Here is a 23458-nt window from a genome sequence, read left to right on the forward strand (position 1 = left end):
CAGCGGTGGAGGGGGTGTGAATGCCCGCGTACACTGTGGAGAGCTGTGCAGCGGGGTGTGAATGCCCGTGTACACTGTGGAGAGCTTTGCAGCGGGTTGTGAATGCCCGCGTACACTGTGGAGCGCTGTGCAGTGGGGTGTGAATGCCCGCGTACACTGTGGAGAGCCGTGCAGCGGTGGAGGTGGTGTGAATGCCCGCATACACTGTGGAGAGCTGTGCAGCGGGGTGTGAATGCCCATGTACACTGTGGAGAGCTGTGAAGCAGTGGAGGGGGTGTGAATGCCCGTGTACACTGGAGAGCCGTGCAGCAGTGGAGGGGGTGTGAATGCCCGTGTACACTGTGGAGAGCTGTGCAGCGGTGGAGGGGGTGTGAATGCCCACATACACTGTGGAGAGCGGTGCAGCAGTGGAGGGGGTGTGAATGCCCGCGTACACTGTGGAGAGCAGTGCAGCGGGGTGTGAATGCCCGTGTACACTGTGGAGAGCCGTGCAGCGGTGGAGGGGGTGTGAATGCCCCTGTACACTGTGGAGAAGGTGCAGCGGTGGAGGGGGTGTGAATGCCCACATACACTGTGGAGAGTGGTGCAGCGGTGGAGGGGGTGTGAATGCCCGTGTACACTGTGGAGCGCTGTGCAGCGGGGTGTGAATGCCCGCGTACACTGTGGAGAGCAGTGCAGCGGGGTGTGAATGCCCGCGTACACTGTGGAGAGCTGTGCAGTGGGGTGTGAATGCCCGCGTACACTGTGGAGCGCTGTGCAGCGGGGTGTGAATGCCCGCGTACACTGTGGAGAGCTTTGCAGCGGGGTGTGAATGCCCGCGTACACTGTGGAGAGCTTTGCAGCGGGGTGTGAATGCCCGCGTACACTGTGGAGAGCCGTGCAGTGGTGGAGGGGGTGTGAATGCCCGCGTACACTGTGGAGAGCCGTGCAGCGGTGGAGGGGGTGTGAATGCCCGCGTACACTGTGGAGAGCAGTGCAGCGGGGTGTGAATGCCCGTGTACACTGTGGAGAGCTTTGCAGCGGGTTGTGAATGCCCGCGTACACTGTGGAGCGCTGAGCAGCGGGGTGTGAATGCCCGCGTACACTGTGGAGAAGGTGTAGCGGTGGAGGGGGTGTGAATGCCCGCGTACACTGTGGAGAGCAGTGCAGCGGGGTGTGAATGCCCGCGTACACTGTGGAGAGCAGTGCAGCGGGGTGTGAATGCCCGCGTACACTGTGGAGAGCCGTGCAGCGGTGGAGGTGGTGTGAATGCCCGCGTACACTGTGGAGAGCTTTGCAGCGGGGTGTGAATGCCCGTGTACACTGTGGAGTGCGGTGCAGCGGGGTGTGAATGCCCGCGTACACTGTGGAGAAGGTGCAGCGGTGGAGGGGGTGTGAATGCCCGCATACACTGTGGAGAGCCGTGCAGCGGGGTGAGCCGTGCAGCGGGGTGTGAATGCCCGCGTACACTGTGGAGCGCTGTGCAGCAGGGTGTGAATGCCCGCGTACACTGTGGAGATGGTGCACCTCCTCAGCTGTGCGCACTCAGCACAGGGGCCGCACCAGCCTCCCGGCAGTCTAAGACCCAGTGGCCTCCGTTTCCTCAGCCGTGAAGCTGGAAGGATGCCGCCTGCCCCCCCTGCCCCGGGGCATCACGAGGGTGTAATGAGGTGGTGAGTCAGGTGGCCAGGGTCTGGCCCAGGGTGGGTTCTGGACACAGTGTCCCCCAGCCCCACTGCTGTCTGGAGCTGTCTGGAGCTGGGAGCCCACCCCGCCAGCTGGGGCAACGTGAGAAGCAGAGGGCCTGGGCGCGTGACTCAGAGAGCGGCCGGGGCCCACATTCCCTTCCGGTGCCACCAGTGCCCTGAGTTTCAACCCCAGCGTCGCGGGTGGTGGTCAGGCCGGCCCGCTCAGTTTGGCCTCTGCTGGAAGCCGGGCCTCCTGCTTGCTGTGTGGCTGGGGCAGCTGGGAGCCAGCCCCACTCAAGGCAGCTGTGGGCCTGTGGGTGCCCCTCCCTTGGCAGGTCCCAGGCGAGGCCTCCGAAGAGGGGCTACAGGCCGGCGGCGTGAGCAGGAGAAATTGTGTCTCCCAGTCCTGGGGCTGCGTGGGGTGGTCTTCCCGGGGCCGGCATCCGTGTCCTCACGTGGCTGTCCCTCTGCGGCCTGTGTCCAGACGCCCCTTTTCCTGAGGGCCCCGGTGACGTGGGGTTAGGGCTCCTGCACCAGGATGGCCTGGTCCCGGCTCACTGGTCTCGGCCGTCTCGTCTCCAGACAAGGGTAGGCCCGAGGTCATGCAGGTCGGGACTCCAGCATACATACTTGGCGGGATGGGGACACCGTGTGGCCCATGACAGCCTCGGAAGTCACACGGATGAGACGGGAGGAGGTCTGGGTTCGCAGGGGCGGCTGGAGGTGAGAGCTGCCCCCAGCACGAGAATGGAACTTTGTCACCGTCTTCCCAAGGCCGTCTGTGCAGAAGGGGAGGCCATGGCCAAGGGGTCACCTCCCCAGGGGCACAGCACAGCCCCTGACTTTTGAGCAGGTTAGTGACGTGGGGCTGAGCGCCCAGGGGAAAGCATCCTGTGAGGGCAGGCCCGTGAGCGGGAATCGGTCGTCCGCCAGCCCGTGCAGCGGGTGTGGCCGCCCCCGCCTGGTGCCCAGGTGCCCGGTGGGAGACGGGCCCCATGAGTCCACGCAGGGAGGAAGTGGTCAGCTCTGCCCCAGCTGGCCCCTGCCCCCCAGCTGCAGCCACCTCTGCAGTGACATCAGTTCAAATCTACCTGCATCAGAAACAGAAGTTCGGGCTGTGGTGGCGTCTGGGGACGGGGGCCTTTGCACATTAGCCGTGAGATCTGGGAGATGAGGGGGCCAGGGGCTGCCAGGACCACAGGTGGGCACAGCGGGCTGAGGGGGGCCGAGGTGAGGCCATGCCACCGGGGTCACGGGGCCGTGTCAGCTCCGGAGGGACGGGAGCTGGTGCCGAAGACTTCGGGCTGAGGGCAGGGTTGCCAAGTGCCCACCTGGCTGCTCGTGGGGGACCCCACGGGAGGGGGCGGCCTGGGAGAGGGGAGCGGCCGGGAGCTGCGGGGCCGTGGGGCCAGCCCTCTCCTCACTGCCTTGCCTCCCCTGCCTGCTGCCCTCCCGTGACCTGCGACCACTGCTGCCCTGGGGAGCCGCTCTCCGGGGAGCACGGGGTGGGCCCTGGGGGGCAGGTGCTGGCTGGGCCTTTTCCTTCTCTGGACCCGAACATGAGCGTGACCTCCCAGACGGAGCGGGGGCGGTGACTGAGCTGCCACATGGATGAGCCCCAGACACTCTGAGCACGTCGCACGTTCCAGGCACAGGAGACGTCCCGGCGGGAAGCGGACTCACGGTTGGGGCCGGGAGGCGGGGGCACTGCAGACTGGGATGGGGTTCCATTTGGTGGGACGGACTGTTGTGGGACCAGACCCTGGTGGTGGCTGCGCAGCCTGTGAGGACACCAGGAAGTGCTGAAGCGAACCCTTAAACGGGTGGGTTTTATGGTACGTGAATTACATCTCAGTTTTACAAAGGGGACTATGAAGTGGTGAAACTACCTGATGAGCAGACAGTGTTCAAGCCCAAAGCTGGTGGCCCTGCGAGGCGGCACGACCGAGCCCAGGGCCCCCCTCTGCGCGGCAGCTCCTGCGGGCCTGCGCTCAGGCCAGACTGTCCCCCAGCCCGTCCCCTCTCTCCCCAGGCTCCTGCGGGAACAGTGGATCCGGGCCAAGTACGAACGGCAGGAGTTCGCCCACCCCGAGCGGCAGGAGCCCTACTCTGCAGGTGAGGACGCCGGCGCCTGTCCGTTTGTCCTTCCGCTCTGTCTCTCCTTCCCCCCGCCCCTACCTCACGGAGCTGGAGCAGGGTCCTTCGGAACCTGGGCGACCGCCTAAGTGTTCTGAATCCGTGTCCATCCGTTGGCCCCTGACACCAGCCGGCTGACCTGGCACCAGGGGTCCCCGCAGCTGCTCACAGCCCAGCCCTGAACCCCGACTGAAGGGTGGGGGGCTGCCCGGGGCCCTCCAGCCTGGTGGCAGCAGGAGGGCCCGCAGGGTGGGTGGGTCCTGGCAGGAGGGGTGTGGATGGGCCTGGGCCAGTGGGGCCCAGGGAAGGGGGGGCCAGGCCCCAGGGACTCTGTCAGCACACGGGTTGGGGGTGATCACATGCGGGCGGCCCAGGGGTCTGTCGTGGGATCGGCCCCTTTATCCCCCGTTGGCCGGGAGGGGCTCTGCGTGCAGCCCACGCTCCTGCACAGCAGGCGGCTCCAGGTCCCCTCTCCTCCCGAGCCCCTGATGTGGCCCAGGGCTGGGACGTGGCCGGGATTCAATTACGGTCCACCCCAGAGAGCCACTTCCTCCTCTCCTGATGCCCCTGACATGCGAGGGAGAGAGGACGTGGGCGCCTGTGCCTGTTCAGCCCTGGGGCGCTTGTGCCCCGTCCTGCCTGAAACCCGGCCTCCCAGCTCTGGGACCCCAGGAAGGCTCACCCCACAGCCTTTGTCTCCCAGGCATAAACATCTCGGCGATTTATAACGCGTGGCGTGCGGCCTCGATTCAGAGGCAGGTGCGGGACTTTGTGCCTGTTCCCGCGTCAGGACCTCTGGTGGTGAGCAAGAGTAGGGCAACCCAGGTGGGCGCCAGGAGAAGAGGGAACGAAGTGGCTCACACAGCTGCTCTGGCTTCAGGCACAGTTTGAGCCGGGGGGCTCAGTCAGCGCTGCAGGACCTGCTCGTGCTTCCCGCTCTGGTTCTGCTCTCGGGGCGGCACCGCCCCTGCCGGTGGTGGCTTTACTGCGGCAGGTCCAGACTTTTCACCTGGGTTGGAAACGCCTTTGGGTTCCCTGAGAAAAGGGCAAGTGTGACTTTCACCCAAGCGTCAGGAAGAGTCTTAGCTTTGGTCCTGGCTGGTCAGGGGTGGGCGTGTGACCTAGTCACGATGGCCGGGAGATGTGTGCGCACCGGCCCGCTTCTGGGGCCCTCCCGAGAGGGCAGGCTGTGCACAGGGTGGCACCGCTGCCATTCCTCTCGTGAAACGACACCTCGGGAGTGCTTCGGGCGCCGGGCAAGGGGACTGGGGTGGGGAGAGCCCGTTGGGGGTGCACACGTGGCGGGATGGAGCGGGAGGCCTTTGAAGGCCGCGGCTTCTCCGTCAGACCCTCGGGGCAGCGAAGAGCAAAGGCTGGGGCCCACCTGCGGAGGCAGGCCCTTGTCTCGCCTGGATAGGTTGTGTTGGGGGCCGCAGAGGGCCAGCCCTCACGGGGCGCGAGGGGGGCGAGCTCAGCTGGGCCCAGGGACGCTGCTGGGGTGCTGCTGAGGGGGCACCGGGCGGGGTGCAGGCCCCACAGGGGGTGACGGTGAGAGCTTGGCTGGAGCAGGCGGTGCCGGCCCCCACCCCGGGGGTCCTGTGCACGCGTGCCCCCATCTCTGATCGCCCGGCCCCTGCAGCTCTGCAGCCTCCCCGCCGACTCACACGTCACCTCCAGCATGGGGGGCCCCGGCCTCGGGCCTTGTCTGTGCTCCCCACACGAGGCGGCAGCTGCTCGTGGCCTTGGTGCAGAGACCCTTAATGGGGCTCTGATTCCCATTTCTCTAGGCCCACCCACCCTGCCCAGAACACTAACGCCCCCCTCCCTCGAGCCCTGAAGATTCACATCTGTGGCTCCCCACCGCCCCCCGTCCAGCAGAGCCCTGAGATTTACAGGCACAGAGTTCTGGGTGTGTGGGGCCCTGGGGACCGTCAGCTTGGTCCTCTGACTCCACGGAAGTGCTCACCAAGCCACTCGTGGGTCAGGGCCCCTCAAGGAGACGTGGGGAGTGCCCGGGGCACCAGCTGCTGGGATCCCCCTGGGTTACCAGAGGTGCCTGAGCCTTGGCTCTGTGCGCGGGTCCTGAACAGCCTCTGAATCTCACTCCCGGCGGAGCCCCCCCTCGCCCACCGCTGCCCCCACCGGCTTCCTCCTGGGAGAGGGCGGCGTTCAGGAGACCCGGGGTGCCGCTTCTCACAGCCGCTGCTGCCTGGCTGGCCGGGGCCCCTGGACCAGAGCCCCGCCCGGCACTCTGTCGGGATGGCAGGCGACCAGGCCCCCGGCCCGCCCCGCCCCCCCGCCTCCTCTCGCCCCCCCGCCCCTCCCCCCGCCCCAGCCACATCCCTGGCGAGGCCCAGCCCCCCCAGGAGCGCCTTTCCCACAGCACAGGGGCCGACACGCCCACGGTCCCCGAGAATGGGGATGTGCCAGGGAGGGGGACCGCGGGGCCAGGGCAGGGCCGCTCCAAGGTGTGACGTGGCCAAGGGAGGCCGGGCCGGGACGCCCACCTGCCTGGGGTGGGCTCGGGGGGCTGCTGGGGACCCTCGGTCGTGGGCGGGGGTCTCTCCCAGCACGACGCCTGCCGGGGCCTCAGGCGAGCCCAGTCCCCACCCGGTGCGCTTAGGGCATCTGCGGAGGAAGTGTCACTGCCGGGGCCGAGCTGGACAGTCTGAGCAACAGCACGGTAGCGGCGTCACAGGATCCGAGCCAGAGCAAAGGACGTCTCCACGGGTCCCTGTGATAACAAGGAACCCAGCTGTGAGGGCAGGGAGGGGACACAGGTGCCCACTAAGTGGCCGTGGGGGAAAAGTCACCACAGCAAAAGCGCTGTGGACAGATGTGACCCGGGTGGGGACTGGCCAGCAACCCCCAGAGCGGGGGCGCGGCCTCCGGGTAGGACGGCGGCGGCCTCGGCGCTGCTGGGGTGCCAGCCTGGCTTTGCCGGTTCCGCTGTGGTGGTGGGTGTGGCGGCAGGTGCCAGCCTGGCTGAGGTCACCGGTGCGGCTGGCGCTGCTGGCTGACCTCGGCCAAGGTCATGGGTGCGGGAGGTGCTCGCCCCGGGATAACAGGACCGAGGCTTGGGCGCGCCGGGGCCGGGCTGCGCCTCTGCCGCCCCGCAGGCCCCTCGCCGGGGTGACCCTGGGTAACAGCTGCGCCTGGCTCCGTCCCCGGACCGTCCCCGCCTGCAGCCAGAGCCTCAACGGCCGCCTTCCACGGGCGACAAGGGCCCCTGTTGTCCGGAGGGCCGGCCGCCCCCGATGCCGACACACTCAGCGCTTCCTGCGCGGCTCGGTCGGGCCTGCCTCGCGGGTTCAGCCCCCTTCGGAGAGCGTGGAGCCCTGGGGGTGGTGGGCCGGGGGCTCCCGGGGGGAGCGGCGGGGCCCCCCCACCCGTCCCCGCCTGTGTGGTGGGGACGCAGGGTCGCAGTGGGACCGTGGAGGGACGTCAGGCGCAGGGCGTCCAGGGCCCGAGGCATCCCTGGCAGGGCTGGAACCACACACGAGGCAGGCGCTTCTGTCCCCCTCCTGGTGCCACCCTGACACGACCCCTGCGTGTTCACACGGGCTCACACACACTCCCATGGTGCGTGTAGCCACAAATCACACGTTCACACGCGTGTGCTCTTAGATGCAGTCACACACGGATCTCAGGTTCACACCTGTGTTCACACCCACGTTCACACCCAGAAGCACCCGCCACGTGTGCTGTTCCCAAAGCCTGTGATGTTCCTGGAACACCGGACAAGGGGCTTTGAGTCCTAGCAGCACCACCCTCAGCCCAGCCTGCGCCCACTGACCCTCGGCCTTCAACCTTTCCCCACTGGCCCCTTTGGCCGTTTCAGCCGGAGCAGCTGGGAACCTGAGAGGTGGAGGACCGGGGCTCCCAGGGCTCTCTTGCCGGCCTCTTGGGGAGCAGAACCCGGAAACCAGGTCCTGGCCCTTCTGGGGAGGCGGCTGGAGGGGTTATCCCTAGTGCCACCCGTGCCCAGGGGACACTCTCCACGGGGCACCGCCCAGGAGAAGCCACCCGGCATGGGGGCCCACCTCCTAGCCAGGGAGGGCCACCCTGGGGCCTGGGCACAGGGCGCCTGGCCCAGCCCCCGGCAAGCCCTGTGCCTCCCTGCAGCACGGCCATGTGGTCCCTGCTCCAGTTTTTTACGACGTTAACGTGTGACTTGCACACCTGATGAACAGCTCCTCGAGCTGCCTGGGTCCCCCGCCCCACCTGCCTGGGTCTGCTCTGTGCCCGCACGTGCGCCTTCGCTGGAAGCTCACGGACGGCTCCCCTCGGCGCTGCACGCCTGAGCCCCGCCTGGCTGCCCTGCGAGCCTGGTGCGCAGCCGTCTCAGCGCAGCGTCCGCTGTGCGAGGGACCAGTTGGTCCCCGGCTGAGGGACATGGGTCGTGTCCAGTCGGTGACGCTGACGCGTGAAGCTGCTGTGAACACGTGAACGTGTGTTCACCACGTTTGTGTTTTCACGTTTCTCTGGGTCACGTGGGAAGTGCGTGTCCAACTTGAGAAGCTGCCCCGCTGCCCTGCTGCTTGTCCACTGGGGGGTGGTCAGTCTGTGACTTGGTCACTGGTCCACCCCAGTGGGCATTTCATCGCCGGCTCTGGCGTCCACGGTCTCTCTGGGCTCGTCCCGGGCCACGCCACGCAGGGCTTGAGAAGAGGCGGCTGAGCGGGGCTGGGAGCGGCCTGCTTCCTCCAGCTCCCCTGCAGCGAGTCCTGGACCCGGCACACAGTAGGCGCTCAGTAAATACTGGGTGAACGCCCTGGATTCTGCCCCAGCACCGGCCAGCCCTTTGGGAGAAAATGGTCCCTTCTAGCCAGCCGGGCCCCGGGTGTGGGCCGGGGCAGGGGGGTGCAATTCGCAGGGGTCACGCGGGAGGCCGAGCAGCAGACCCTGCCAGCCCGCAGCTGTGTGCCGGGTGCTGCACCGCGACAGCCCGGGAGTGGGCTCGGGAATCTCCCAGGGCCTGGGCCCACCTCAGGGTGGGTGACGAGGGGCCCGCGGCTCGGAGCCCGGGACACGGTGGGCGGGCGTCCCCACGGCAGTCTGGGCTGCGCACGTCCCACATCACGGGGTTGGGGGGCCACTGAGCGAGGACGGCTCGGGCGAGCTTGGACGTGGGCAGATCGGGGGCCGCCACCTTCAGGCCGCGGAGCCGCCCGTCTGTTGGGGCGAAGGCAGGGGCCTGGCCAGCACCTCCCGCTGGGCCTGGGAGCCAGGCAGACTCGGGCCAGCGTTTCCGTCTGTTCCCCTGGGCTGGCCCGGGACATGTTAGCAGAGCCGCCTCAGGCGTGACCAGTGGGAGTGCCATTCCGGCTGCGGCAGAGACGCCCCCGTTCCGGGCCCGGCACCCCGAGGCGCTGCTGCCCCCTGCTGGGCCCCGCAGGCAGGCGCGGGCTCCTGGGGGCTGGCGTCTCCAGCCTTGCTGGCCACTGGCCTTGGACAGGACTCCACGCCAGCCTCAGCTTCGTCCTCTGCAGTGGGGATGACCACAGGATGTTCCTAGAGGCCCATGTGGGGGACATGAGATGGCCGTGCAAGTGCGTGGCCAGGGGTGCTGGCGGGGAACGTCCTTGCAGAAAAGCTGCGCCTTGGGCACTTCTCTGTGTGGCTAATGCAGGGTCCAGGGGGGCCGGCCTTGAGCCGAAGGCAAGTGGGCTTCCAGCCAAATGCTCACTGAGTCAGCCAACAAACATTCCAGGGAGGGCCCTGCTTGAGCTTGGGGACCCGGTGGTGGCCCTGCTCCCTGGTGCACACAGAGGGGATGTGCCTGCTGGCGCTGTGTGCCGGGGACCCGGGGGACGTGTCTTGCACAGGCTTTGAGGGTGCCAGGGACCTCTGAGTCGCGGGGGGAAGGGAGTAGGCCTCATCTGGCACCGTCCCACCGCAGACAGGCAGGCGCCAGCTGCCCCGTCCCCGCCGCCAGGCTGCTGCGTCTTGAGGACCACACATCTCGAGAGCAGAGAAGCAGCTCCTAGCCCCCATGGTGCTGGACGTGCGGCTGCCGGGACAGCCGATGGGTGGCAGCAGGCTGGGGCTGGGGGCCAGGACCCAGCGGTGGCGTCCAAACTACAAAAGCCACGCCGTCAGGCTCTGGGCTCTGGGCACCACCCCTACTGACGGCACCCCCAGCACGGACCAGCCTCAGACGGCGCCTGGCAGGGATCTCACTCAGCGCACGTGGGCAGCGGGACCCTCTCCCCAGGGCAGGAGCAGAGGGAAAGCTGTAGGGCAATGACTGTGAGGGCCCCCGCCCCTAGCCATGTGCCCCCAGACTATGCCCAAGGGCAGTGGGGCGCCCCCTGGAAGACAGGGCCGCACTGGACGCAGCAGAGCTGCTCAAGAAGGCCGGGAACGACCAGGCGTCTGTCCACCAGGTGTGGGTGGACAGCCCGGTATCCACAGGGCCCCGCTGGGGACAAAGAGGCGCAAATCCCTGATCTGGCAGCAGCACGTCCAGAGCGTGGTGCTGAGGGGGAGCTGGCCCAGCCCCTGGGGCACGTGCGGGGCAGACGTCAGACACAAGCCCCAGAACGGGCAGAGGGGAGAGGGCGAGAGAGGGCTCAGGGCGGCCGCGGCCACCTGAGGGGCTGCCTTCTCACCCACTGCTGCTGGGACGCTGACCGCGGGCTTCGTGCCTTCAAGCGACCCTGTGGACCCTTCAACGGACCCTGCGGTCCCTGGAGGTCGGGGCTCCACGATGAGGCTCGGGGCCAAAGCTGAGGAGGGGGCAGGGCTGGCTCCTCCTGGGGGCTCCCCCTGCACCGCCCAGCCCCGGGGTGCTCCCCACATTCTTGGCCGAGGCCCCATCGCCCCAGTGTTGCCGGGCTCACTTCTCCCTCGCCCCCCTCTCTCGAGGACCCTTGTGGTACCCTTGGGACCCCCGGATGATCGAGGACACTGGCCCGTCCCCAGGCCCTTGCTCACACCCAAATAGCGCACACCATGTGCCCGCCCGGTGCCCTCACATCCCCGCGTGCCTGTCACACCTGCCAAGAGAAAGAAGAGAAAAAGGGCAGGAACGTGCAGCCCGGTGGAGAGGGGGTGGCCTGGGGTCCAAGGACAGGCTGACGCCCGCTCACAGCCGCCGGCCTCGCGGCACCTGGGGGCTGCGGGTCCCCCGGGTACGGGAACAGGGTCCACCCCGGCCTCTGCCTCGTCAGGGTGGCAGCCGCCAGGCCGGGTCCATGGCGGCCGTCTGACTGGGCCCCTCTCCCCCAGGGTACCGAGAAGGCTTTCTCTGGAAGCGCGGCCGGGACAACGGGCAGTTCTTAAGCCGGAAGTTTGTGCTGACGGAACGCGAGGGGGCCCTCAAGTATTTCAACAGAAGTGACGTGAGTTGGGCACAGGGCCAAGGGCAGCAGCCGGGCCTCCCACCCGGGGCCTGGGGCGGCTGGACACTAGCCCCTGGACGGTGGTGCCACTTCCTTGGCTGCCCTTGTGCCCTTCCCGGGAAATGAGCTGCCCTCTCCCGTGGGGACCTGCCGGCCCCCGTGGGGACCCCTCCACCCACCCCGGTCACAGCCACTCCCTGTGCTGTGGGTGATCCTGGGGCACAGAGGTGGCAAGCCCTCCCCTGGCGGACACTCCCAGGCCTGTGAGGGACAGAGGGGACCGGCACCCGGCAAGCACGCCAGGGTGACCCCGGGTGCTGCAGGCAGTGCGTGGGGAGGCGCCGGGGGTCCCAGTGTGGCGGGGCAGCTGGCCGAGCCCCACCCATCCCCGGAGCAGACCGGCTCCAGGTCAGAACGTGACCCTGTGATGCAGTGACCACGGCAGCTCGTGGCCCTCAGGCCCGCCGCCTCTGCCAGAGGGCGCCACACGGCAGTCCGCCGGCCCCCAGTGCAAGGAGAGGAGAGAGGCTGGGCTGGCAGGATGGGAGCAGGAGGGGGGGCCCGGCCGCGAGCAGGGCGGACCAGACGGGGCAGAGGAGGGGTCAGCCTACATGTTGAGCACTTGCCTTGTCATCCCCCAGGAAGGGATGCTGTTACCTTAGACTTAGACCAGGGAGCCTAGGCCCAAAGAGGGTAAGTAACTTGCTCAAAGCCACGCGGGACAGCAGGTGTGTGGCCGGCATCCGGAGCCCACCCTGCCTGCTCCCTTGACCTTGGAGACTCCCTGCCAGCCCAGCGCTGAGGCCGGGCCTTGCTTCCCAGGCCAAGGAGCCCAAGGCCATCATGAAGATCGAGCATCTGAACGCCACCTTCCAGCCGGCCAAGATAGGTCACCCGCACGGCCTGCAGGTCACCTACCTGAAAGACAACAGTACTCGAAACATCTTCGTCTACCACGAGGACGGCAAGGTGGGTGCACGGTGGGGTGGTGGCGGCTGGACCACCCCCACTGTCTCAGGAGAACCCAGTGGACCCCCAGGGTGGCAGGCACGGGGCCAAGGGGCCACCAGACCACCCTGCCATGGCTGCAGTGGGGAGCCAGCCGGGCCCTTGGGGAGGGGGCCTAGAGGCCTTGTGAAGAGACAAGGGTGGCAGCTGGCTGGCAGAGTGCTGCACCCCACCCTGTGGCCATCGCCCCTGTGTCCCCACCCAGCGAGGGTGGGAGGAACCCCAAGCAAACCCCTCAAAGTCTGTCCATGGGCGTTCTCTCTATTCTGGATATTGATCCCCTATCAGATAGGTGATTTGCAAATATTCTCTGCCATTCTGTGGATTGCCTGTTACTTGGTGAACGGTCTTTTGAGGCACAAAATGTTTAAATTTCCGTTTCGTTGGATTCATCTGTTTCTCTTTGGTTGCGTGTGTCTTTTGGTGTCACATCCAAGAAATCATTGCCAAGGCCGATGTTGTGAAGTTTTTGCCCCGTGTTTTCTTGTAAGAGCTTTATTGTTTTAGGACTTACATTTAGGTCCTTGATTCACTTTGAGTTAATTGGGTCAGGGTCCAGCTTCATTGTTTTTGTTTGTTTTTTAAATTTTATTTATTTTCTTCCTTTCTTTTTTTGGCTGCATTTGGTCTTAGTTGTGGCATGTGGGATCTTCATTTAGGCATGTGGGATCTTTCACTGCAGCGCGCTGGCTCTTCGTTGTGGAGCATGGGCTTCTCTCTAGCTGTGGCGTGTGGGCTCCAGGGCGCGTGGGCTCTCATTGAAGCATGCAAGCTCAGTAGTTGTGGTGCACGGGCTTAGTTGCCCTGAGACAGGGGATCTCAGTTCCCTGACCAGGGATCAAACCCGCGTCCCCTGCATTGGAAGGCGGATTCTTTACCACTGGACCACCAGGGAAGTCCCAGGTCCAGCTTCGTTCTCTGGTGTGTGGATTTTCAGTTTTCCCAGCACCATTTGTTTAAAAGACTGTCCTCTCCCCACTGAATGGTCTTGGTACTGTCATCAAAAATCATTTGACTGAATATGTAAGAGTTCATTTCTGGGCTTCCTATTCTAGTCCATTGATCTGTATGTCTGTTTTTATAACAGGACCATACTGGGGTTTTTTTGTTTGCTTTTTAAAATTTTATTGAAGTATGGTTGACTTAAAATGTTGTGTTAATTTCTGCTGCACGGCAAAGTGATTCGGTTATACATATATATATTATTTTTCATATTCCTTTCCATTATGGTTTATCACTGGATGTTGAATATAGTTCACTGTGCTGTGGTAGGACCTTGTTGTTTATCCATTCTATATATACTAGTTTGCAAAAAAAAGGTTGCATTTGCTAATGCCAAACTCCCAATCCATCCCTCCCCCACTCCCCTCCCCCTTGGCAACCACAAGTGTGTTCTCTATGTCTCTGAGTCTTTTTCTGTTTCATAAAAGTTCATTTGTGTCTTACTTTAGATTCCACATATGTGATATCAAATGGTATTTGTCTTTCTCTTTCTGACTTATTTGACTTAATCTCTAGGTCCATCCATGTTGCTGCAAATGACATTATTTCATTCTTTTTTATGGCTGAGTAATATTCCATTGGATATATGTACTGTATCTTCTTTATCCATTCCTCTGTCATTGGACACTTAGGTTGCTTCCATGTCTTGGCTATTGTGAATAGTGCTGCAATGACCACTGGGGTGCTACATGCCCCCAGTGCTACATGCACTCCATAGTTTTCCATAGTGGCTGCATCAATTCAGATTCCCACCAATGGTGTAGAAGGGTTCCCTTTTCTCCAAACCCTCTCCACTATTTACTGTTTGTAGAATTTTTGAGGATGGTCATTCTGACCAGTGTGAGGTGGTGTCTTGTAGTTTTGATTTGCATTTCTCTAATAATTAGTGATGCTGAGCATCTTTTCATGTGCCTCTTGCCCACCTATATGTCTTCTTTGGAGAAATGTCTATTTAGGTCTTCTGCCCAGTTTTCGATTGGGTTGTTTGGTTTTTGGTTACTGAGTTGTAGGAGCTGTGTGTATATTTTGGAAATTAAACGCTTGTTGGTCACATCACTTGTAAATAATTTTCTCCCAATCCGTAGGTTGTCCTTTCATTTTGTTTATGGTTTCCGTTGCTGTACAAAAGCTTGTAAGTTTGATTAGGTCCCATTTGTTTATTTTTGTTTTTATTTCTATTGCCTTGGGAGACTGACCTAAGAAAACATTGGTACGATTTACGTCAGAGAATGTTTTGCCTATGTTCTTTTCTAGGAGTTTTATGGTGTCATGTCTTATATTTATAAGTCTTTAAGCCATTTGGAGTTTATTTTTGTGTACGGTATCAGGGAGTGTTCTAATTTCATAGATTTACGTGCAACTGTCCACCTTTCCCAGGACCATTTGTTGAAGAGACTGTCCTTCCCCCATTGTATATTCTTGCCTCCTTTGTCGAAGGTTAATTGACTATATAGGTGTGTGGGTTTATTTCTGGGCTCTCTTTAAAAAAAAAAAAAAATACGTGGCGCGTGGGCTCCTTGTTGCGGCACATGGGCTCTCTAGTTGCAGCATGCGGGCTCTCTAGTTGTGGCCTGCATGCTCAGTAGTTGCAGCGGGCGAGCTTAGTTGTCCCACGTGGCATGTGGGATCTTAGTTCCCCGACCAGGGATCAAACCCGCGTCCCCTGCATTGGAAGGTGGATTCTTAACCACTGGACCACCAGGGAAGTCCCCTGGGCTGTCTTTTCTGTTCCACCAATCCATATGTCTGTTTTTGTGCCAGTACCATGCTGTTTTGATTACTGTAGCTTTACAGTACTGTCTGAAGTCTGGGAGGGTTTTGCCTCCAGCTTTGTTCTTTTTCCTTCAGGATATCTGTGGCAATTCTGGGTCTTTTATGAGGACCATACTCTTTTGATTATTGTGGCTTTGTAATCAAAAGTGAATTCCTCCAGTTTTGTTCTTCCTTTTTAGGATTGTTCTGGCTGTCTGAATTCCCTTGAGACTCCATATGAATTTTGTCAAATGCATTTGCTGCGTCGAGATGATCATGTAGTTTTTTTCCCCCCTTTATTCTGTTAATATGGTGTATTACACTGATCGATTTTCATGTATTGAACTGTTCTTGCATTCCAGGAATAACTCTCACTTGGTCATGGTGTATAATCCTTAAATAAGCTGCTGAATTCAGTTTGCTAGTATATCGTTGAGGATTTCTGCACCAGTGTTCATAAGATATATTGGTCTGTAGTTTTCTTTTCTTGTAGTGACTTTGTCTGGCTTTGATATCTGGGTTATTCTAGCCTCACAGATGAGTTAGGAAGGGTCCCCTCCTCTTTGATTTTTTGCAAAGTTTGAAAAGGACTGGTATCAGTTCTTCTTTAAACGTTTCATAGAATTTACCAGTGAAGCCATGAGGTCCAGGGCTTTTCTTTGTGGAGAGACTTTTGATACTGATTCAGTCTCCTTACTAGTTACAGGTCTTTTCAGATTATCTGTTCTTTTCATGACTTAGTCTTGGTAGGTTTTGTGTTTCTAAGAGATTATCCAGTTTCATCCAGGTTATCTAATTTGTTGGTATACAGTTGTTCATAGTACTCTCTTATAATCCTTTCTATTTCTGTACAATTAGTAGTAATGTACCCACTTTCATTTCTGATTTTAGTAATTTGTCTTTTTTTTCTTAGTCCATCTAGCTAAAGTTTTTTCAATTCTATCTTTTGAAAGAACCAACTTTTGTTTACATTTATTTTCTCTATTGTTTTTCTGTTCTCTATTTCATTGATCTCTAATCTTTTTTTCCTTCTTTCCTTTAGCTTAGGGTTTAGTTTGTTCTTCTTTTTCTAGTACCTTAAGTTGTAAAGTTAGGCTGCTGATTTGGTATCTTTCTTGTTTTTCAATGTCAGCATTTATAGCTATATATTTCCCCCTTAGCACTGCTTTTGCTGCATTCCGTAAGTTTTGGTATGTTGTGTTTTCATTTTGATGTACCTCTAAATATTTTCTAATTTCCATTGTGATTTCTTCTTTGATCTGTTGGTTTTTTACCTTCCACAATTTTGTGAGTCTCCTGGAGAAAGGATATAGTTGGGTGATGTGTTTATAGCCATTCTGCCAAACTCTGTCTTTTGATTGGGAGTTTAATACATTTACATTTACAGTAATTACTGATGAGGAGGGACTCACTTCTATCATTGTGCTATTTGTTTTCTGTATGCCCTGTAGATTTTTTGTCCCTCATTTCCTGCATTCCTGTCTTATTTTGTGTTTATTTTTTGTAATGAAATGTTTAAGTTCTTTCTTATTTCTTTTTGTATATATTCTATCACTGTTTTCTTTGGGGTTACCATGGGGATAACATTTAACATACTAAAGTTAAAACATTCTAAACTGAATATATAGCAGCTTTTTGAATGTTTTTTCAATAGTATAAAATTCTACTATTTTAGCTCCATCCCCACTGCTTTTGGTTGTTGATGTTACAAAATTACATCTTTGTACAATGAGTGATCAAAAAAACCCCCAAAAAACAAACAAACCAAAAAACCCCCTACTAATTATTTAAAATGCACTATCTCCTAAAGTATGTAAAACACAAGGTTTGGAGTCACAACCCAAACTTACAGTAATACTAGCTTTTACATTAATTTTTTTTTTGCTTTATCCTTAAAAGCATTAGTCTCTTAAATCATGTAGATAACAAAAAGCACAGTTACAAACCATTGTTACAGTAATACTGGCTTTTATAATAGCCCATGTGTTTACCTTTATTGAGATCTTTGTTTCTCCACAAGGTTTTGACGTACTGTCTAGTGTTCCTTCATTTCACCTGGACTCCCTGAGCATTTCTTTCTTGCTTTTTTTTTTTTTAAACATTACCTTTAATCTCTCCTCTTTTTAAAATATTTATTTATTTATTTTTGGCTGTGTTGGGTCTTCATTGCAGTGCACAGGCTTCTCACTGGGTGACTTCACTTGTGGATCATGGGCTCTAGGCACACAGGCTTCAGTAGTTGTGGCACACGGGCTCAGCAGTTCTGGCTCATGGGCTCTAGAGTGCAGGCACAGTAGTCGTGGTGCACAGGCTTGGTTGCTCCACGGCATGTGGGATCTTCCTGGACCAGGGCTCAAACCGTGTCCCCTTCATTGGCAGGCAGATTCCCAACCACAGCACCAGCAGGGAGGCCCTAGGATTCTTTATTGAGAGGGTTTTGTTTTTTCCTCCTTTGAATATACTGGCTAGCTGTCTTGTGCCTCCAGCATTTCTGATGAGGTCTACTCATAGTCTATTTGAGGATCCCTTATATGTGACAAGTCATTTCTCTCTTGCTGCTTTCAAGATTCTTTGTCTTTTCAAAGTTTGATTATAAACGTTTCTCAGAGTGGACCTCTTTGAGTTCATCTTAACTTGGAGTTTGTTGAGCTTCTTAGATGTTTATATTCATGTCCTTCATCAAACTTGTGAAGTTTTCAGCTATTATTTCCTCAAATATTCTCTCCATCCCTTTCTCTCTTTCTTCTCCTTCTGAGACTCCCACAGTGCATATGTCAGTCTCTTGGTGGTGTCCCACAGGTCTCTTAGGCCCTACTTGCTTTTCTTCAATCTTTTTTTCTGTTTCTCAGCCTTGATAATTTCCATTTTCCTCTCAAGTTGATTCTTTCTTCTGCCTTTGAATTTGTCTAGTGAAATTTTCATTTCCATGATTGTACTTTTAGTTTCAGAATTTCTTTTCTGGTTTCTTTTTAGGTTTTCCCTTTATTGTTATTTCCATTTTGTTTATGCATTTTCTTGACTTTCTCCAAATATTCTTTTCTTTGAGCATATTTAAGACCATGTTTTAAAGTCTTTGTCTAGTATATCTGCCATTAAGTCTTCTCAGTGACAGATTCCGTTGATTTTTCTTTTGAAAAGGCCATTTTCTGCTTCTTTGTGTGCCTTGTGATTTTTTTGTTGAATGCTGGACATTTGATTCTGATAATGTGGTAACTCTGGAAATCAGATTCTCCCCTTTCCCCAAGGCTATTTATTTATTTATTTAGCTAGCTAGCTCTTGCTTTTGGGCTTTTTGTTTTATTTGTTGGAGCTGTGTCTGTGCCGAGGATCAGCGTGAGGTGTAAACTTAATTTCTGCTCACGTTTTTTTCCGAGCCTTTCCCTGGTCATGTGTGGTCACTTGGTAATTTCCCCTGTATATGCAGCTGTTTCTTAATGTCCTAGTCTTTTGATGTCTGGCTCCCAAAGGGGGAAAACCAAAAGTGAAGGGGAGAAAGTGGGTGCTCGCACTTTAAATCTTTGGGAGGTCTTGAGCTGGAGGTGGAGGGGCTGCAACAATGCCCCCCTCCTTTGTCTCCCTGTGATCAGAGCACAGATCCCTGATATGTGGAGGTCAGAGTCCCCCTTTTTCCCACCCGAGCTCCTGCAAACTCTGTGTAAGTTGCTCCAGGACACCTGCACAGCGGCCTGTCGGGGGGGGGGGGGGGGGGGGGGAGGATGGGTAGCTGCATCTGTTCTCAGAGCTGAAATTGACTGAAATTAACCACAAATGTACTCTCCGAGTCTTCCCCTGGAAGTTGTTAAGACTTCAGCAGACTTCAGAATTACAAATGGTTACATCAGTCAGATTCTGCCAGTGCCATTGTTTTCCAGGTGGGGAGACAGATTCCCAGTGCTTCCTACCCCATGTTCCCAGAATCCTCTTTTCAGCTGTTAGCTGATCCCTCGGGAATCCACATCCAGGTGCAGAACATGCTTGTGCTGCTGCCAGATGTGTCCATGTTCCCATCGCCTGGTGATGTCCCAGCACGCGGATGAGGCGCTGGCTTTCTGCAGTCCCCACCCCTCACCTCGCCCAGGCCCGCGCCTCTCCCACCTCACCCGTCACCCTTACGTTGCTATTCTGTCCGCACCTGTATTCAGACTGTACGTTACCATGACCACAAAAATGCCCTCAAGCCTTAGCACTGACTTTTCACTTCCTGCACGTGTCATTTCTCCTGCCCTTCCCCCCGGTTAACCACGTCCTCATTACTGACTCACCTCGCCACTGACTGTCCAAGTCCCTGGATATGTCCTGGGCAGCAACCAACTTCACCCTTCTGGAATCATCTCTCCTGTGGCCACATCTCGGTCCTGGGCTGATTCCATTTCCTGGAACCTAAGTCTTTCTTGGTTTACTCCCTCCTCCTGGTGGAACAAACCCTTTAGTAGCTTGCTGAGGAGGAGTGCCTTGGAGGCAAGCTTCCAGAGACCTTGCACACCTGAAAATCCTAGCTTCCGCTTGAGTTAGTTCCCCGATGACAGGCTGGGCCTGGGTCTCTTCTTCCTTCTCTGTGTTGGGAGTTTGGTGAGCCCTCCTTGCCTAGTCATTTACACCCGTGAGGTGGGGGAAGAGTTCTTGAGTTCTTTCTTTAATAATTTCCTCCTCTATTTTCTCTGTTCTCATTTTCTAGAACTGTTATTCAGATATTGGCTGTCTTAGATTGGTTCTCTCATTCTAGTCCCACTTTTTCCCTTTTTCACCGATTTCTAGAAAATTTCAACTTTGTCTTGCAACTTCCCTATTGAAAGTTTTCTTCCTGCTCTCAACGTTTCAACCTTCAGAGCTCCTTTTGGGTTTCGCAGTTGCTCCTTTTTCAAAGTACATTGTTCTTGTTTCTTGATTGTAGTATCTTATCTCTGATTATTAATGTTAAATTTGAAGCTTTCTTATCCTTGAACAATGTTTATTTCTTCTGAGTGGCTGTTTCCTGTTTGTATGCTCTGTTCTCTGACTTCCATGGGAGGGATTTTCGGGGCTGGTCAGATTCTCTGGAGGAAACCCCTCCTGCCTGGTGCAGATACCTTTGAGTCCCAGCACTGAGGGAGCTGAGAGGGAACAGGAGGGGCCTCAGGCTTGGTGTGCAGTCATGTAGCTTCACTCTTTCTGGAATGGTGCCCCCCCCCACCCCGCCACACACACACACACACCCTGTGCCTGGCACAACTCTCCCCTGAGACCCTCTCTTTCTACCCCCTGTAAAGAATAAAGCTCCATCTTCTGCCAGGGTGGCAGAGGGGCAGTCTCTTAGCCAGTTTTCCTGCTTAGAACCCCCCTCTCACTTCCAGGGGAACCTAGAGCTCTGCATTCCCAAGCCCTTTGGGGTCTGCAGTACAAACTGGGCTTGCCTCAGCTTTCCTCTGTGGCTTCCGCTTTAGCTGTCTTGGATCACCCCTCCACCTGTCTGCCAGCTCCTGGCACTTTGTGACTGTTCTCACCATCTCATGGGGTTAAGCCTCGAAAAAACAATCCCTTATGCAGTACTAACAGGTTTTGGGAGGGAAGCTGACTCAAGGAACGTGAGTAAGTCTTCAGTTTTACCCAGAAGCCTCTACCTTCACTTTCCTTGTGGGGAGGCTGAGCCCAGGGAAGGCAGAGGGTAGGTGCTGGGAGCCCAGAGGCTTTCTGCACGAGCAGTGGGCTGCTGTCCTGGCCCGAGTCCCCAGAGGGTTGTGGGCACCCGCTCTGCCTGTGCGTAGGTGCAGCTGAGCCTGTTTGACGTGGCTCTGTCCTTGGTGAGTGAGAGCAGAGTCTGGCAGGAGAGACAGAGAGTATATCAGACGGGCGGCTTTAAAACCCCAAATGCGCCGAGTGCTGGGAAGAGTGAGAGAACAAGTGATGTCCCGAGGGGTGAGGACACGGTCCAGGAGGAGGAAACGGCCGTGCGTGCAAAGGCCCCATGGCTGAGACTCTGCTGAGGATGGGGGAAAGGAGAAGAGGAAGGGGTGGGGGACAGCACGCGGTGGTCCTGCTGAGGGGGCTGACCCGACCCTGCAGATGTCTGTCTATACTGGAGATGCAGTGGGGGGAGGGTGTTGCAGCCCAACTTGAATTTCTGGACGATCCCTCTGGTTTCCGTGAGTCAAGGGAGGTCCTGAGACGAGCGGGGGGCAGTGGTAGGGACCGGGCAGGGAAGGGACCAGAGGGACTTGGTGCGCTGGAATGGGGCTGGGGGGCACCAGGCCTGAGCAGGGCTCCCTGGCAGTGCCCAGAGGGTATGTCGCAGCCTGGATTGTGTGGGCTGGGCTGGGGGTCCCGTGCGCCGAGGCAGGAGGGACAGAGCACGGAGGTGGGCAGGGAGGTGAGTGGGGCCTCAGGTGCGGCTGGAGGTGGGCGTCGGGGTGACACTGCAGGACCCAGGGGACCTGGAGACCAGGGAGGAGCACCGTCTGTCCAGGTGTCCGCAGGGAGAGCGGACGTTCGGTCCATCCAGGGTTGGGGGAGACCTCGGCCTGGGGGGAGGGATGGGAGGGATGGGGGGGAGATGGGGGAGCCTGTGGCGGGGACGAGGGGTGGGCGGGGGGGCCCTGGGGCAGCGAGCATGGCAGCCAGGAGGAATGAGAGGGCACAGAAGGCCGGGGGGGTGGGCCGGCCCCAGGACGGGCGCTGGGCCTGGGGTGGGAGGGACGGGGTGGCAGCACCTGGGCTGCGACGCTTCGGCCTGGGGAGCCGGACCCTGCGCCCCCCCGTGCGGCCAGGGCCGGCCTCCGGGAACAGCTCTGCCCTCCTTCCCTCGGTGGCGGTGGCGGGGAGGTGGCAGCTCTGGGTGGGTTTATAAATAGACGGGCCTCCCCCATAGGCTAGAGGTAGCAGGTCATAAAGGTAGAACGATCTGAGAGGATAAGAGACCGCCCGGTGCCCGAAGCAGCGTCAGGGCTTGGGGGCAGCTTGGACGGCAGCCCCGCACCCGCTGTCCCTGCCTGTCCTGAGGTGGCTGTCGGTGGCGCGGCCCGCTCCTGCTGCCTGGGCGTCCGGCCGCGCTGGAGCCTTCCCTGTCCTCCCCGGCCACCCCGGGTGTGTCCCCCGAGCAGGCCCAGGCGCTGAGGGATGGGGCGGGTGTGCAGGAGCCCTGGGGCCACAGCCCACACCCAGCCTCTGACCCCCAGGAGATGGTGGACTGGTTCAACGCGCTCCGTGCTGCTCGATTCCACTACCTGCAGGTGGCCTTCCCAGGGGCCAGCGACGCAGACGTGAGTGGCTGCTGCTGCTACCTTCGACCCGGGTCGGGGGCCATGCGCCCCAGGCTGGGACGGGATTGGGAGCTGACCCAGGGCCCACGTGGACAACCCCCCCCCGAGACCCCCCGCTGCTGACTGGCCGGAGGCCCCTGGAGACCACAGTAGTTCTGCTTCGTTCCGGGGTGTTTTAGCTTCGCTGGGAGGGGGAGGGGGGAAAGGGCGGGACGGGAGGGGGGCAGCTGGGGAGGGGCTCCCAGGGCCCAGCCCAAGTGGTTCTGCCCTAGCTGGTGCCGAAGCTGTCCAGGAACTACCTTCAGGAAGGCTACATGGAGAAGACGGGGCCCAAGGTGGGTCTGACCTGCAACCCCAGATGCCCAGGCCGCACTCTGAGGTCATATCCTGGGGCGGGGGCGTGCCAGCAGCGCCAGCCAGCCAGTGACACTCGCCACCCCCCTCCTCCAGTGCTTTGCGAGAGCGCGGGCTCCGCTGACTCGGGGCTCTGGGTCCAGCCCCAGCCAGCTCCGAGCCCTGCCCTGGCCCCGCCCCACCACGTGTCCCTGTGCACCACCAGGTCCCTGCCACGTGGGGGATGGGGGCAGACATGGGGGACTCGGATCCCAGGACCCAGGCGGTCCCACAGCCCAGCTAGGGCCCCGCGGGCATGCGCGGAAGGACAGTGGACGTGCCGGCGGCCCTGCCCTGGGGGAAGGGGGGCAGGCAGTGGGGGCAGGGCCTGCCTCGGGCCGACCAGTGGCGCCCTCGACCCCCAGCAGACGGAAGGCTTCCGCAAGCGCTGGTTCACTATGGACGACCGGCGGCTCATGTACTTCAAGGACCCCCTGGTAAGGATGGGCCGCGGCCCCAGGGCCCCCGTGGTGTGGACGTGCCCTCCTGGGTCACCCGCCTGCCTGGGAGGCGCCGACCAGCATTTTTGCTGGGTGAGCTGGAGATGACGGGCCCGGCTGGCAAGGAGGGGCCGGGCCTGGGGGCCGCACGCAGCTCTGAGCAGCGCTCAGCCCGGTCCCCCCACCCAGGACGCCTTCGCCCGCGGGGAGGTCTTCATCGGCAGCAGGGAGAGCGGCTACACAGTGCTGGACGGGCTCCCGCCGTCTACCCAGGGCCACCACTGGCCGCACGGCATCACCATCGTCACGCCAGAGCGCCGGTTCCTACTAGCCTGCGAAACGGAGTCGGAGCAGCGGGCGTGGATGGAGGCCTTCCGGAAGGTGGTGGACAGGCCCATGCTGCCCCAGGAGTACGCAGGTGAGGTGGGCGGGACGGCCTGGGGCCCCAGTCCCATGGCCCCAAGCGGCCCTGACCGGTTGGG

General features: G+C 59.0%; 1 protein-coding gene across 4 annotated transcripts in view; it reads left to right on the forward strand.

Annotated features, from left to right (window-relative positions):
- The window catches only part of ADAP1 (ArfGAP with dual PH domains 1), a 73154-nt gene that overhangs the window by 43263 nt on the left and 6433 nt on the right, over nt 1-23458 (forward strand). Inside the window, exons 4-10 of one of the 4 annotated variants that reach the window (XM_060078514.1) lie at nt 3700-3782; nt 11037-11149; nt 11972-12118; nt 22060-22143; nt 22416-22478; nt 22902-22973; nt 23166-23386. In XM_060078514.1, coding sequence (XP_059934497.1) covers nt 3700-3782; nt 11037-11149; nt 11972-12118; nt 22060-22143; nt 22416-22478; nt 22902-22973; nt 23166-23386 — 783 coding nt within the window. Of the gene's footprint in view, nt 1-3699; nt 3783-11036; nt 11150-11971; nt 12119-22059; nt 22144-22415; nt 22479-22901; nt 22974-23165; nt 23395-23458 lie in introns of all 4 variants that reach the window. The other 3 variants (XM_060078515.1, XM_060078516.1, XM_060078517.1) reach the window with 3 other exon arrangements.

This window comes from Mesoplodon densirostris, chromosome 16 (genome assembly GCF_025265405.1).
Source record: "Mesoplodon densirostris isolate mMesDen1 chromosome 16, mMesDen1 primary haplotype, whole genome shotgun sequence".
In the NCBI taxonomy this organism is placed as follows: Eukaryota; Metazoa; Chordata; class Mammalia; order Artiodactyla; family Ziphiidae; genus Mesoplodon; species Mesoplodon densirostris.